This window comes from Pungitius pungitius, chromosome 6, assembly GCF_949316345.1.
Source record: "Pungitius pungitius chromosome 6, fPunPun2.1, whole genome shotgun sequence".
In the NCBI taxonomy this organism is placed as follows: Eukaryota; Metazoa; Chordata; class Actinopteri; order Perciformes; family Gasterosteidae; genus Pungitius; species Pungitius pungitius.
The window spans coordinates 21,747,406-21,763,038 of record NC_084905.1 but is presented as its reverse complement, the minus strand read 5'-3'; the positions used below and the strand labels follow the sequence as shown (position 1 = coordinate 21,763,038).

General features: G+C 46.9%; 2 protein-coding genes across 2 annotated transcripts; both read right to left on the bottom strand.

Moving 5' to 3' along the window:
* Positions 1–590: 590 nt before the first annotated feature.
* fezf1 (FEZ family zinc finger 1) lies at positions 591–5,413 on the bottom strand. Its single transcript, XM_037450422.2, has 4 exons — positions 4,198–5,413; positions 3,237–3,371; positions 2,391–2,523; positions 591–1,419 (listed from the first exon to the last, which is right to left on the bottom strand). The coding sequence occupies exons 1-4, from the start codon at positions 5,014–5,016 to the stop codon at positions 1,184–1,186; spliced, it is 1,323 nt and encodes a 440-aa protein (XP_037306319.2). The 5' UTR covers positions 5,017–5,413; the 3' UTR covers positions 591–1,183.
* Positions 5,414–7,328: 1,915 nt separating this feature from the next.
* On the bottom strand, positions 7,329–14,890 carry cadps2 (Ca++-dependent secretion activator 2). The gene is made up of 3 exons (XM_062563018.1): positions 13,682–14,890; positions 8,659–8,763; positions 7,329–8,175 (listed from the first exon to the last, which is right to left on the bottom strand). The coding sequence occupies exons 1-3, from the start codon at positions 13,778–13,780 to the stop codon at positions 8,005–8,007; spliced, it is 375 nt and encodes a 124-aa protein (XP_062419002.1). The 5' UTR covers positions 13,781–14,890; the 3' UTR covers positions 7,329–8,004.
* Positions 14,891–15,633: the final 743 nt, after the last annotated feature.

Below are 15,633 nucleotides of genomic sequence, written 5' to 3'. Positions count from 1 at the left end.
AAGATGTTATGAGGGACACCAGTTCAATCTGAGTGGGTCAGGATCAAGTTCAGTGACTTCATGGTGACACAGAAGAACGGACGTTTAACTCATTGTTGGTCTTTTCATGGCATAAATATAGAAAATCACCAGACTCTTATTTTGAAATCTTGTTCCTGAACAGGATTTCAAAATAAGAGTCTCACTTCACCTCCTCTCAGTTCATCAAATCTCACAACCTGAGACGGATGACTGAAAGGTGAGTGGATACCGTTACAACGTAACCTGCCGACAGGGGGGCTCGCTCTGTCCTGGGCGCCATCGCGAGGAGGGTCGCAGGGGTCACGTCGTATCAGGGTGGGAGGGGGCCCACCGCGGGCCTGCAGGGCGATACGACTTGTTCTGATGGCGGACAGGAGGAGTCGAGCTCATCGTTTATACAAAGGGAACGACTTCAGTATTCAATCAGACGACTTGCTCACATTGAAGCAGGAGACCAAAGAACCAATGAACCACAGAACCACAGAACCACAGAACCAATGATCCAAAATAACCAAAGAACCAATGAATCAAAGAACCACAGAACCAATGATCCAAAGAACCAATGATCCAAAATAACCAAAGAACCAATGAATCAAAGAACCACAGAACCAAAGAACCACAGAACCTCCTCATGGAAAACATCCTCCACTTTCCAAAGCTCGATGTAAGAAAATACTGCCGATTTCATGAACACTGGGGGGTCTGAGGTCCTTCTGGCATCGGGGACAGTTGAACTCTGGACTTCTGGCCCGTTTCCAGAAGCCACAGAATCGGCCGTCGTCACTCAACCAAAACCAGCCAAGAGTGAAAGAGACGCTTCACGGGTTCTAACCCTTCTCTAACAGAGAGTTCGTGGAGGACAGTCCTCCTCCGGGTCCAAGTAGTTCCAGTCTGAGGTAATAAATAACCCTAATGATGTCACTGTGATGTCGTCCAGGTGCATTATGGGAGATGTAGGCTTTTAAAACCCCTTTTTCTATATATTTTGTGAAAATAAACATCAAAGTCTCTCCCGGCGAGGAGCAGGACTCTTTTGGGGAAACAGCACACTGATGTTCACTTGAGGGCACGAGTTGCAAATGTAAGACGAGAACAGGGCACGTGTGACACGTCAGGGCGGAGCTTGGGGTAAAAGGCCTGAAGGGGGCGGGGTCTGTCTCTCTCAGGCCTCTGGCGGCGACTGCTGGCCCACGAGGTCGTGCAGCTTCCTGATGTGCTTCTTCAGGTCAAAGTTCCTGCAGAAGCCCTTGCCGCAGGTGGGGCAGGTGAAGGGCTTCTTGTCGTTGTGCGTGTGCATGTGGAAGGTGAGGTTGTACACCTGGTGGAAGGCCTTGTTGCAGATGGAGCACTTGAACTGCTTCTCGCCGCTGTGCGTCAGCTTGTGGTTCTTGTAGTTTCCTGCGTGAAGGTCAGGGGGCGAGTTTCAGATCAGGACAAGAGTGAAAAGAACCGAATGGTTCAGTTTGATAGAAAAAGGATGAATTATTTATGATTCAGTGAAGCGTTTCAGCTTCTGACGCTTTAAAGCTAATTGATGTCACACATTGAAGAACGGTTCAAACTAAAAGGAATATTTTGTTGCAGTCAAACCCCTGAACGGCTCTTTTATTGACTGCGTTGCATGTGGAGCAACAACAAACAGGATGGAAACCATCCGTCCCAAAACTAATGAAAGCACAACCTTGAACGGCAGAATCAACTAAACCACTTTTGAAAAGATCAAACATTAAAAACTGTCTTTTTAAGAGGTTTTTAACCGTCCTCAAACTGCAGATTCAAGTTGTTTTTTTACTGGCTCAGGTCCCAAAGTACTGAGATCTGAGGAATCAGTGAAATGAGACTTTTGTTCTTCAGTAAACCTCTCAGTTTATTAGATGTTTATATATATTTCTTTTTTTAGCTTTAGTTATTGCAAATCCATATTATTATAACAAATCATTTGTCATATTTTGGAATTAAATTGACCATCAGCTCTTCCTAGTGTCACGTGATAAAAAAAGGAAATAAGGCAATAATTATTATAAGCCTAATGAGCCTTGTTTTATTCATAATTAACAAATAACAACTAATCACCATTGGTATAGTTTTATAACACCAACTACAGATTACATTTTACCCGGAAATGGCTCATTCTGCACAAGAGCATTTTTGAAACTTTATTTGTGAGATTGTGATTGACAGCTGACCGGCGCTGATCACTGGCCGGACTTTTCATCTATAAAGAAGTATTATATTTTTATTATAACGTTACTGATATTTCTAAATCATAATTAATATCGCAATTTCAAAAAACAAAATAATTTAAATACTTTTAAGGTCATTTGTCTCTTCAAACAAAGCGTTACTAATTAAAACCTATTTTTCCTCACCTTTCTGATGGAATCCTTTGCCGCAGAACTCGCACACGAAGGGTTTGTATCCCGCGTGGATGCGCGTGTGCGTGTTGAGCGTGGAGCTGCGGTTGAAGGCTTTCCCGCACTGGTTACACTTGTGCGGTTTTTCCTGAAAGAAATCAAGAGTAAAACAAATATTTAATGAATATAAAATCACTGTTGAAAATGAAATAATGATAAAGAAGATGCGTTCAAGGACAGCAGGAATATTATGATTCTTATTTTCTTTCATTCGCGAACATCTGCTCACTTGAATCTGTCACCAGGGAAGTGATGCATTGTGGGAGTCACCGTGACACCGGGAGGAGCTGCAGCGCAACAAACAGGCTGAGCAATCAATACAAAAATCAACCTAATAGCTGATATTATGATGTGATTTATTTACAAAAATAGTTCAAAAGTCAGTTAAAAACGCATCTCTTTGATCAATAAATGATTGACTTGGTTTAAATCGAAATTAATTTCAAATGAAAAACTCATCGCACGGATTTGAAAGGAGTTTGAATTGATTGACAGATACATTTATAGAGGAATTATTAAACGATATCGTATTACATCATTATTGTGTCCCGATATTTAAAATCCACTTTAAACCACAAAAAAACTTTTTTTAAATAAAAGCTCATAAAATAATTTATTTTAGTAAAGAATTACAATATATGACCAAAAGAAGATAAATAAACTATAAGCCATAGATTCCCGTTCGTCGCATTTAATCTGGGATGAAAATCTATTAAAATAAAATAATAAGATGAAAATCGTATTAAAAATAAGTGCCGTGTTCTCCGGAATTCTCCCGGTGGTCACGTGATCGCGGCGTACCTGAGTGTGGATGATCTTGTGTCGGCACAGCGTGCTCGCCTGTCGGAACCCTTTCCCGCACACTTTACACACGAACGGGCGCGCGCCGGTGTGCACGGGCATGTGGCGAGTCAGGTTGTAGTGCGCGTTGAACACCTGAGAGAGAAATACACAAACATATATAAATATATATTTAATAATAATCAAGCATGATGACGATGATATTAAAATCTAAATGAAAAAAAGACCACCGTAATAATACATTTAAATAATCAGACACAAAGTGTGCATTCATTTTAAATTGTCTAAATCTAAGGGAGTTTCTAGTGAAGCTTAAATAGGATTAAAATATTACTTGCTCTTATTTCAGCCTGTCCAGCATATATTAGGGTATATATATATATATATATATATATATATGTATATATACATATATATATATATATATATATATATATATATGTATATTTCCCATTGATGCCAAAAAAGAAAGAAGAGTAATACAAAAGAAAGTATCTGTAATGATCAGTTTGAGTCATTAAAGTTAATGTACTGGACTCATTAATAACACAATAAGCTCCACGGAAAGCTGCACAGAATGCAGTTTGTGAAAATATTATAAATATATATATATATGAGTAATTCATCTTAAATATATGGAAGGAATTAACAACATGTAATTCGCTTTTGGTTCACGTGATCACCGTTTTTAGTAAAATATAATAAAGCAGATGGAACTTAATATGAAAAAACACCCAAATCATCGACATTGTAATAAAACTAAAAGCTTTTCTCCAAATCCAACTAAAGACGCAGAAACTCTTTTTTTTCTTTCCTGATATCAAATAAATATTCGTTCAATTTCTAGTTTCCTTTACTCAAATCATCCCTTTTCTATGATTTAAAATCTCAACATTTTTAGAACCCGATTGTAAGTTTAAATCCGGATTTACGCGTCCCCGCCGGTCGGAACCGAGCTCACCTTCCCGCAGACCTCGCAGGTGAAGACTTTGGGTTTGGTGCCGGGACAGGAGCCGCCGAGCCGGGCCGCCGCGGAGCCCTTGAAGATCTTCTCGGTGAGGATCTGGTCCCGCTCCTTCATGTAGTGCTGGATCTGGCTCTGGGACAGCTCCTTGAAGGCCTGCACGCACCCGGACCCCGGGTACCGGTCCCCGGCCTGCTGCAGGCCCGGCTTGCTCTTCTCCGCCATGAAGGCTTTGTGGCGCGCGGTGAACAGGTACGAGGCCATCGGGTGCAGGTTGACCAGTCCGGCGGGAGGGGGGCACGCCCCGGCGTCCGGCCCGCAGTTCAGGTAGCACACGGTGCCCACGGTGGGGAAGGAGGACTGGTTCACGACCCGCGGTCTGAAGAGTTTGTACTGGCCGCCGGTGGTCTGGCTCGGCGCGGGGTCCTCCTGCTGCCCCTTCAGCCCGAAGCCCAGAAAGTCCGCCGGAGCGGCGACTGACGACGCGTCCAAGTGGCCCGGATCCAGCCCGGCGATGCTGAGCCGGTGGCCCGGCTCGTACCCGAGCGGCACCAGCGGGATCATGCAATGCAGAGAGGAGGGACACACGTCGGGTCTCCCCGCGGGAGCGCGCTGGAGCCAGCTGGGGAGCGGAATCGACCTGGGCTCGGGCGTCCTCGCCATGATCCGGTCGATGGAGAAAGCGAGCGGCTTTCCGCCGCCGGAGGAGGAGGAGGAGGAGGAGGAGGAGGAGAGCATGCCGGAGCCCGCGGGATGGCTCCCAGAAGCCGGGGGGGAGCAGAGGATCCCCGCTGGGCGGCGGAGGGGACCGTCCATCACCTCCGCATCAACAACAACAAGAAGAAGGAGAAGGAGAAGAAGCTGCTGCGGGGGAAGCCGGGGGTCGCGCTGCTCCTCACCGGCCCGCAAGAAAGGGCATCATCTGCCGGGGAACCCCCCACCCCTCCGAGTCACAGGCCCGCTGCCCCCCTACTTATTGATGCTCGATGACGGCGTGCGGAGAGCCGAGACCCCGCCGATCGTTACCGTCCAGGTTGGAGGAGCGGGGGAGAAAGTAGGAGGTAATTTGCTCAATTCTCCTCCGTCGATTCTGTGCTCGGTCTCCGCTGGAGGAGAGAAGGAGGAGAGGAGGAGAGGAGGAGAGGAGGAGAGGAGGAGGTCCCTTTCTTGGCAGGACTCCTGCTCAACTGGAAGGTATCTGCTAAGTCCCAGGTCCCCTTGTGGCTTTGCGTGACATCATTCGTTTTCCTTTTTTTTTTCTTGAGGCTCACGAGCTGTCAGCTGTTTCACATCTGGACGCATCTTTTGGCGCGTGAGGCCCTCTGGTGTCCCGCGCCGCACGCGGGGAACCTGCCGCGGGAGCAACGGATCGATCTGTTGATCAGAAGATGGGTTTCAGCACATCGATCTCCGGCCCGGGGGGGGGGGGGGGGCTTCAGGTCCTGGACGCACGAACTGTCTCTGTCCCGAACATCACCTTTGGGTTCAAAAGAACCTCAAACACGTGACCCTCAACGAATGAACCGGCGGCACCGGGGCCGTGAACCGGAGGAGGCGGAGTTTATGAATGCATTCTTTTTAAAATTATTGTACAACACAAACCAGAAAAAAACATTTATTTTACAAGTATTTTTGAATAATTGTTTTTCTTCGGGCGGGAACACGTTTTATTATATCGGAAAAATAAAAATTGTGATTTTAAAATTATTATTAAAATTCATTATATTTCATCACCTCTATAAACATAATTTATAGCATTTAAAAAGCAATTTGACTGACTGACAACAACTTGAATGTGTCTGTAATAAATGGATTTATGGCGACACAAATTGACACGTGACGCCGTCTTTAAACATATTTTAAAACATTCCAGCGGAATAAATGGACCGCAGCTCCTCTTAGTGTCACGTGACAACATAAGGAAATAATTATTAGAAGCACCTTTTATTCTCCTCTAGTTTGTTACGAGCCTTGTTTTATCCATGAAATAAAGGGTCTCTACATTCAGTGCTTCGGGCCTCCGGCAGATTCCAACATATTAAAACCTAAAAAAATATTTAGGTGAAAATATGGAAGAAATGATCGATGAGACGCATTGAAAACACGTCTGTGGAACGTGCCACAGGTCCACGTGCTGAAGGAAAACAAAGAGACAAAGAAACAAGCAACGAAACATCGACCAGTGGAATCTGATCCACTTCAATTATGATCATGTCATTATTATTGGTTTCATTAGATATTAGAATCTATTATTAGTGTTATTAGTATAATAAAGACAATGCGTTTGACATTCTGTGTTCCAGCTGTAGTAATAATTTCAACCTTGTAATTGTGTTTTCATCCCTTTTCATTGTGCTGAATTATCATTATTAGTTCATGAATTATTTGAACTGTTATTTGCTACCTTTTTATTTCCATTGAGGCCTGAAATGATCCCACAGAAGCTGAGAGGGAAAAAAGGTTCAGTTTTTCCAAGACATCAAAATGAAAAAAGATGAAATTGAAAGCTGTTTACAAGATTCAAATTATGAACTTGATTTATTTGATTTTTTCCTCACGTTTAGAACAACTGGAATTTCAGGTTGTATTACTATTTTAATATAAAGTTAAATATTAGTATTTTGTGATGAATAGTAACTCTAAATGAAAAATAAGTGGTCCTTGGTGTGCAGCTTGAAGAGCTCAGATGCTCTTTTAATGAGAAGAAGGGCAGATGATGGCTGACAGCCAGCAGCACAAGAACCTGCTCAAGATCTGCACCAAGACAAACAATACCATATAAATACACATAGACATGTCTATATATATATGTTTATTTATATACATTTCTTTATAAATGTATATACATATTAGCAGTTATTGTAATGCTTCTCTTTACATTTTGTACCATCTTTCGTTAAATTAAAAATCTGGTGCTGAAGGCGCCGGATTCCTTCAGATGGATAATTATTCATAAACTGTTGAATCGCTCTTTGCAGACCAGTGAAGGATTAAAGTATAAAATAAAACGTTTAATGTAACACAATTTGCTGTATAGTGGTTTAAAGAGGAAATACAGATCTTTAAAAATGATTTCCAATGAAATGTCCTCATGTGTCACATCTTTTAATGTGATCATTATTCATAAAGCACCAAATAAAAGAATAAAAACACGGCAGCTTTAAAAACACTTTTATTACACTCAGAAGACACCTGAAACAAGACAATAGAAATGTACTTCTTCACGTGTCGCCCCCCCCCCCCCCCTCGGATCGCAGACGGAACCACGGCCCCCCCAGAGAGACACGTGGGACCTTCTGATGGTTCCCTCAGAGTCGGAGATGTCACGCAACCAACTCGGGATTCTGTCCTGAGGTTTTCAGCTCGAGACACATTTAGAAAAGGTCACATTTGTCATGTAAGTTACCCAACAGGACCGGTCCGGTCACCATAGCAACTAGGTTTCCATAACCAGAGAAACCAGAGAAACCGCTGAGATGTTCATTCAGCTCTTTATGTTTCTGTCACAGATCCTCAACAAACCGCCATTATTACAAAGAAAGGTTGTTTACAAAAGGAAACAGTCAAAGACATCAAAGACATCAGCACGGCTGCACCTGGAGGAGGACGGGGGGGGCGGGGGGGGACGGGGGGGTCCAGAGCTCCAGGTTTGGTCATCCATTCACACTTGTGGACGTTTAAACGTGGACATTGGACAGTTCGGGACGGAAGTCACGCGGCGATCTGCGAAGAGGACGAAGCTGAAGACATGGAGGAGACGAGAGGACGAGGACAAAGACCAGACGAGAGGACGGAGACGGGCCCTCAGTCGTCCTCCTCGTCGCTGTCCCTCATGCTGATGCCCTGCAGGCCGTCCCCCGACTTGACGGCCGCCGTGGCCTCTTCGCCCGCCAGCCGCGCGTAGACCGTCTCGTAGCTCTTGTTGTTCAGCGCGACGTCCAGGACGCCCTGCAGCCTGAAGTCCCGGTACGTCTTCTGTAAGGGGGGGGGGGGGGGGACAAACGGAGCGCTTTAGGAAGGCGGCGAGCGGGACGAGGCTCGTGCCGCTGAGAGAGAAAAACAGCAGAGGCTTTGGGGCTGAAGGCCGAGGCGTCTGAGGACTTTCACCTTGAGGGGGACGCCATCGTCTTTCGACTTAAAGACGAGCGTCTCTCTCTACATTCTCCACTCGGAGGGGACAAAAGCGTCCAGCGCCACCGTTTTTTTCCGCTCTTCTCGCTCGCCGCTGCTTTCAAGGACACTCGTGGTGCGATTTGTCTTTTCTTCTCCTCCTTCAATGTCAGTTCTGACTGTTCCACATGAATATGCCCAAAGTTAAGAGGTTTTTCCTTTAACGTGCGGTTCATTCATTCACTTTGGATCCAGAAGGTAAAAGAAACCTCAGCTCTTCAAAACTAACTTATTTCCCCAAACGCTAAATCGCGGTTCTGGTGAAGAGTTGAAGGGAAACTTGCTCACCTTCACGATCTTGATGAGGGTCTTCAGCTGGTACGTGTGGAGCTGCAGGTCCACTCGGTCCGCCAGCCAGACGCACACCACCTTCATGGAGCTGCTGTACCATCGCTGCAGGAAACACAAAACACACGGCTGTTCACTCGCAGTCCCACTTCCTGTTTGCCTTCAGGCGTCCTTCTCAGTCCCAATGTGGTCTCGTCCTTCGATGGTTGCAAAAAAACAAGATGGCGGCGGCCTAGCAGCCGACCTCGAGGCTTCAAAGCTTTTGGTAGGTAAAAACCAGTGGAGCTAACATTAGCATAGCTAGCGTGAGCACGTTCATGCTACGCTAGCTGGTGTAGTGAATGTCTTAATATGCTGCTTTTGCTCCTTTGTCTTCTACACTTTAGTTTCTATCTTTATCTTTTCCACCTCTTTAGGTATCGACATGTTTGTTAATTTTTCTTTGTGCTTCACACTGAGATCCGACCGTTCAACAGTCAAAACAAAAAGACAAATCCAAGCGCAGCACGAAGCATGACGTCACACGTGTAAATGCAGGAGACCTTCATTCACCACTGAAAGCATCCTCGTGCAGTCAGGGACACGCTGAGGAGCATGTGAAAGACCTCGCGTACCTAACCCCCCCCCAAAAGCACATGATTTAAACACACGTGACGTTGATGTCTGAAGGAGGACAGCTTCTGAAAAAACTAACTTTTACTCATTTCAGAAAGGTCTGAATGTCTCCTGAGAAGAGTTCACGCCGTCCTCTTTGTGGCTTTCATTCTGCCTCCGGGCTGCGACGGCAGAGAAATCAAACGCACCCCTTCCCTCACCTGAAGAGCAGTCCTCACTCGCTGCTGGTAAAACGCACACAATGGGGCGGCTTTTATTGAGTTACCAGTCAAACAAGAATGCTCAGGGAAATTGCTCTGACACAGTAATGACCCGTAATATTCAGATCTGCTTCAAGAGCCGCCGGCACACTTAATTCCACTCCGACAAGGACTGTAATTACCTTCCAATCGGAGAGAGAAAAACAGTCCAAGGGTCATTTCATGCACTCCACCGAAGCCAAAACACGGCGGGGGTTCGGGGGCCACGCAAATATTTGATTCCATCTATTGTGGGATCGACCCCACGACCTCCTTCACACTAGCTCCTCAAAGAAAGCTAGTGATAATAAATAATGCATTTTATCTATAGCGCGCTCTCCATCAACAGACCTCAGGTGATAAATACGAGAAGAAGCGCGACTGTGAAAGCATTTAATGGTTTAATCACGCGTTTCTTCTCCTTTGGAAAAGAATAAACCCAGAAGAAGATTTGCTTTTTGAGAAGATGGAACCTCGATGAGGGAGAAGAAGAAGATGAAGAAGATGAAGAGGCTCACAGACGGAATCCATCATTTAAGAATTTCAACCACAGCTCTTTGAGATTAAAGGAAACTCCGGTTTTATTTTATCACGTTTAGTTGAAGATGTAATAAAATGTTTTGCATACTTTTACATCTTCCAAAATGTTTGTGGATTCAAACCCAAATAAAATAATACAAGGGCCTTTATTTTTTAGACTTAAAATAAATGAAATCAGAGTTTTAACATGATTCAGTGCAAAAAGTTTAAATAGTAAAACGGCGATTATTAATTTAAAGCTTTTCTGAAGGGTTTTTGCATCTTATGTTGAATTACTTTTACGTATGAAATGTCCTCATGTGTCACATCTTTTATTCAGTTTTCCGTCTCCTTTGTGAGAGACAGATTCAATGTTTCATTCCTCCTCCTCCTCCTCCTCCTCCATCATGTCCTCCTCCTCCTCCTCCTCGCTCTTCACACTAAAGACGTATACGCTGGAATTTGACTTGTATGCTAATCAGCTCGCTGACAATCGCCTCGTGCTCTCGACTTAACAGATGCTCGAGGATGTGGAAATTACTGGATGATATTTTGCTGCTCCTGAGATGATTTCTTCTCATTTCCTTCCTCCTCCTCCTCCTCCTCCTCCTCCTCCTCCTCCTCAAGGAGTCCTTTATTTGAGTTTCTGGGCGGCGAGCTCTCCTCAGAGCGGCTAATCAGCTGCCTGACGGCGGCGCCGCCCGCCGCGTTAACAGTCGTGGAAATTGAGTACGAAGACGCTCCTTAATTGAGCTGATTAGAGGAGGAGAGTGAAAACAGATGGAGGGAATGTGGAGGGCGGGGGGGGTCTGCACGGCATTGTGCGCCTGCATTAGTCCTGTCAGAAACAATTTCTATGTGATGAGCGGAGGCTGCATCCGCTGATGGTGTCGCAGTAATGATGTCATTTAGAAATCTGACACATTCTGGTTTTGGCACCAAAAGAAAAAAAAACGGGTGATTCTTTTTTTGCTAAATCCCCAAAAAATGCCACAATAGAGACTTAAAATGTTGTTTTCTGATCTATGAAATAGATCTGTGTTTAAGGTTCATCTTTAGAAAAGATCAATTAGGATGATATGCTGCAGTCAAACTAAAAATATCATTTGTGCGTCTCCAAAAGAATCCGAGGAACATTTTGTTTATCACAAAGTATTGTACAATCCTAAGAGCCTCTTTGGGCTCAGTGTCTCCTTCAGGGACTCCAGGAGGAGGATTGAACCTTGGAGCCTCCTGCTGCACCAAAGAAAACCACGGGAGGAAATGGCTTCTGTGTGTGTGTGTGTGTGCGTTACACTCCTCATCCACACAAAGGCCTTCCCTGGTGAGCTCTTCTACACAAATAGACCAACAGGCGCATGTGAGCATGCACGTTAGCCGCGGCGCGCTCACATGCGCTAACGTCCTCGTCTCCTCCGCCACACACGTCCGTGTTGACTAACACTTTGCAAGACAAACGGCATACCCATAATGCACCTGGCGGGACGCCTGACGAGGTTTACTTTCTTTGTTGAGACACTGAGAGGCCCCGCCGTCACCTCCTCCCCCCCCCTCCCCCCCCGCCTCCTCCCCCTCCTCCTCGGTGCATGACTGGGCTCTTCTGATGTCCATTAGACACACACGCACACGCACGCACGCACGCGCGCGCGCACGCACGCACGCACGCGCGCGCGCACGCACGCACACACACACACACACACACACACACACACACACACACACACACACACACACACACACACACACACACAGACAGAGCCCTCAGGAGGCGGCGGGTGGCAGAAATCCATCGCTGGGCTCGGCGCCGCTAATGTGTGCGAGGGCCTGAGCCGCCATGTCCGCTGCATCGACTCGGGGCGGCGAGCCGAGTCGTGTTTGGCAACTCTGCGCTAACAAATATTCTTCTAAATGTGGATCCTGGGGGCAGGAGGAGTGTGGGGGGGGGGGGGGGGCAGCGTGGGATGGGGGGCGGACAGACGGCTCCCGGTGTTCCGCTAAGTGATAAACGGGTCAACAGAAGCGGTCGGTGTTTTCGGCCTCGAATGGAAACCGGCGCCCGACTGCGAAGGATTGTGCTGCTTCCACTTGGAGAGGAGAGGAGAGAGGAGGGGAAAGGAGACGAGAGGAGACGAGAGGAGAGGAGAGGAGAGGAGAGGAGACGAGAGGAGAGACGAGAGGAGAGGAGAGGAGAGGAGAGGAGAGGAGAGGAGGGGAGAGGAGACGAGACGAGAGGAGACGAGACGAGAGGAGACGAGAGGAGAGGAGAGGAGAGGAGAGGAGGGGAGAGGAGACGAGACGAGAGGAGACGAGAGGAGAGGAGACGAGAGGAGAGGAGACGAGAGGAGAGGAGACGAGACGAGAGGAGACGAGAGGAGAGGAGACGAGAGAGGAGACGAGAGGAGACGAGAGGAGAGGAAAAGGGGGGGAGAGGAGAGGAGACGAGACGAGAGGAGACGAGAGGAGACGAGAGGAGAGGAGAGGAGACGAGACGAGACGAGAGGAGAGGAGAGGAGAGGAAAAGGGGGGGAGAGGAGAGGAGAGGAGAGGAGAGGAGAGGAGAGGAGGGGAGGGGAGGGGAAAGGAGACAAGAGGAGAGGAGAGGAGACGAGAGGAGACGAGAGGAGAGGAGAGGAGAGGAGAGGAGAGAGGAGACGAGAGGAGACGAGAGGAGACGAGAGGAGACGAGAGGAGACGAGAGGAGAGGAGAGGAGAGGAGACGAGACGAGACGAGAGGAGAGGAGAGGAGAGGAAAAGGGGGGGAGAGGAGAGGAGAGGAGAGGAGAGGAGAGGAGGGGAGGGGAGGGGAAAGGAGACAAGAGGAGAGGAGAGGAGACGAGAGGAGACGAGAGGAGAGGAGAGGAGAGCCCACTGATCATCAGACTCAGAGCCACGAGCTTCACACGGTGGAGTCACTGAGGAGGAAAGGAGTGTAATAGAAGGAACGCTGGGTTTGATTGGAGCTCTTTCAGTGACATCATGTCTTCTCTAATGGACTTGAGACGCATGGCTGATATCTTGTCCCTTGGATTCCAAAAGAATGTCCTATTGTAGCCACATCAGATGTGAATAACTATCTCGTTTTCATCCGCGGTGACAAGTAGACATTTGCTACATCTAAATATATATATATTATATATATATATATATATATATACATACACCTACGTGACACTATCTTAAAATAAGACAAGGTGGCGTCTCCTTCACATTGAAAATACGGGAGCTTTTCTAAATCTAAAGGAAAGAGCCTTGATGAGTGGGGGGGGGGGGGTGGGGGGGGGGGGGTGGTGTCACTGGGAGACGCCCAGTGGAGGACAAGATGGAGGAGGAGTGAGTTTATAACGTCTTCATAATGTCTTTGATGTTTGTGTACAAAGGGAGGAGCTGAGGTTTCATCTCCATCTGCGTCGAGGAGCCAGAATCCCATCAGTGGAAAGAGGAAGGTGAGGAAAATGCATAATAATAATAATAATAACAACAACAACAGCAGCTTCAACTACAGCGGCAAAAAGACGGAGTGAAACCATGTGACCTGATGAGGACCATCACGTCTTTGCACAGGGTCTCGCTCTCAGGTCCAGGTGAAGTGACGCCCCCGCGTTGGCTGATCGCACAAACCCGCCAAAATAAAAGCCGGGACGAGCGCTCACCTCAAACACGTCCTCCACGTGCAGCTCGTCGTTGACGCAGTCGCGGAGGACGTCCTGGTTCTGCCGTATGAAGGTGATGTAGGTGTCAGCCAGATCCATCCCGGGTTTCTGCAGGAGCAAAGACACACACACACACACACACACACACACACACACGTGGACGTGTGAAGGTCAGCAGTCAGTGACCTCATTCCTCCACCGCGAGATGATACAGGAAAAACGCCCAGAATGCATCACAGCTGTTGCGGCGTGATGATCCCAGTCGACCTTGATTAAAGGATTAAGTCAAATATTAAAACGTCTTTCAATGAGGAATTCTATTAAGTGTGAAGAAAAGGAAAAAGCTTCCCTTTAAAAACACAAGGGCACATTCTCCGTTTCCACACTTAAGAATATTTAACGTTCTTTGGCGGCGTGGCGTTGTGTCACTCGACACCTGCAGCGCACAACAAAAGGCGGCAGGAAGCCCCCCCCCCGCTGCAGTAAGTCATTTGGCTCCAGTGAAGTGTCTCAGGGTCGACCCGACGCCGCGCCGCGGGCCGCTCGTGTCGCTCATCCAGCTTCAGCACAGAATTCATCACATTCTGAGGAACAAAAGACGAGCTGAGAGGTTTTAGTGCGTCTCTGTTGACCTACAACAACAATCAGGAGGCAACGTCGTCTCTGCCGTCTTTGTGTTATTTACTGTGTTCAAGGTCAGCTTTTCACTTCTTCTTATTTTCACTTTATGGAGAAGAAAGGAGTCTCATTCCATTAATGTGACAAATTGACAATTAAAGGGACTTTGTTCTTGGTTGTGGCCTTGAAGTCACGACTCGTCTCTCATCGTGCACTCGACAATTCAGAGGTTTTTGAGGCTGTTTTGCTTCTTTCAGACTGGTGGAAAGAAAATATCCAAAACACACACGTAGGTGGGTTTTTACTACGAGGACTTTGTGTGTTTGTGTTTGAGGATCCAGCCAGAAGGTCCCCTCATAAAGCCTTTTATTTACACATGACAGAAACAAACGTTGACTTTACTTTCCTCCGTAGTTCTCTAAAAGCAAAGAAAAGATGGTCATGTGGTTCAGAATAAAGGTTCGGATGATCGAATAAAGGTTCTGGTCGTTTTGGCTGCTGTTTCCGTGGTAACGGAGGAAGCTCTCGGGATGAATGAAAGTCAAACGTCAGGCGGACGGAGGCCCGTCAGCCGCTGAGCGCTGATTCAGACGGACCTGCAGACACCGAGGGGTTAAAGGGGGTCGCGTGTGTGTGTGTGTGTGTGTGTACGGGGGGGGGGGGGGGGGGGGGGGGCGCTGTGAGTGTTGTGTCAGGCCAGTCAGAGTACCCATAATGCTTTGCATGCAGAGGATGTGGATGGGAGCTCAGACTGGGGTCGGAGTCGCCGTGATGTGGACGGGGTCACTGCCCCCCCCCCCCCCCCCCCCCCCGAGTGTGTGTGTACTGGTAACATAGAGCTGCCCTTGTTGTCCCTTGAGACATCCACCTTCCCTCCCCCCCCCCCCCCCCCCCCGATTAGTACCATCCTTCACCTCTTCCGACGCATCAGAGACTTCAGGCCGACCGGAGGACACATACGAGCCCCCCCCCCCCCCGCCCCCCCCTCCTCTGTGCATCTACACAAAAGGATCCTAAGGATTCTGACCCACGGGTTCAGCAGATTTCATTCTTTAAAAAGAACAAATGCTGAGTTTTTTCTGCTGATGTATTAATTCATGAATTGATCAGTTACTTTAAATCTGAAAAATACTCATCTTTAGTTTTATTAATATTTAACCTCATAAATTATTTTTCTACACAATGAAATCTACAAATCTTTTTATACTTAATTTGAGGAAAGACGTTCAGAGACGAGCTGAATATCAGCTGCAAAGTATTAAAAACTATAATAATCAATTTGACTAAATCACATGCAATTGATGAGGATGAGGATGATGATGATGAAGATGATG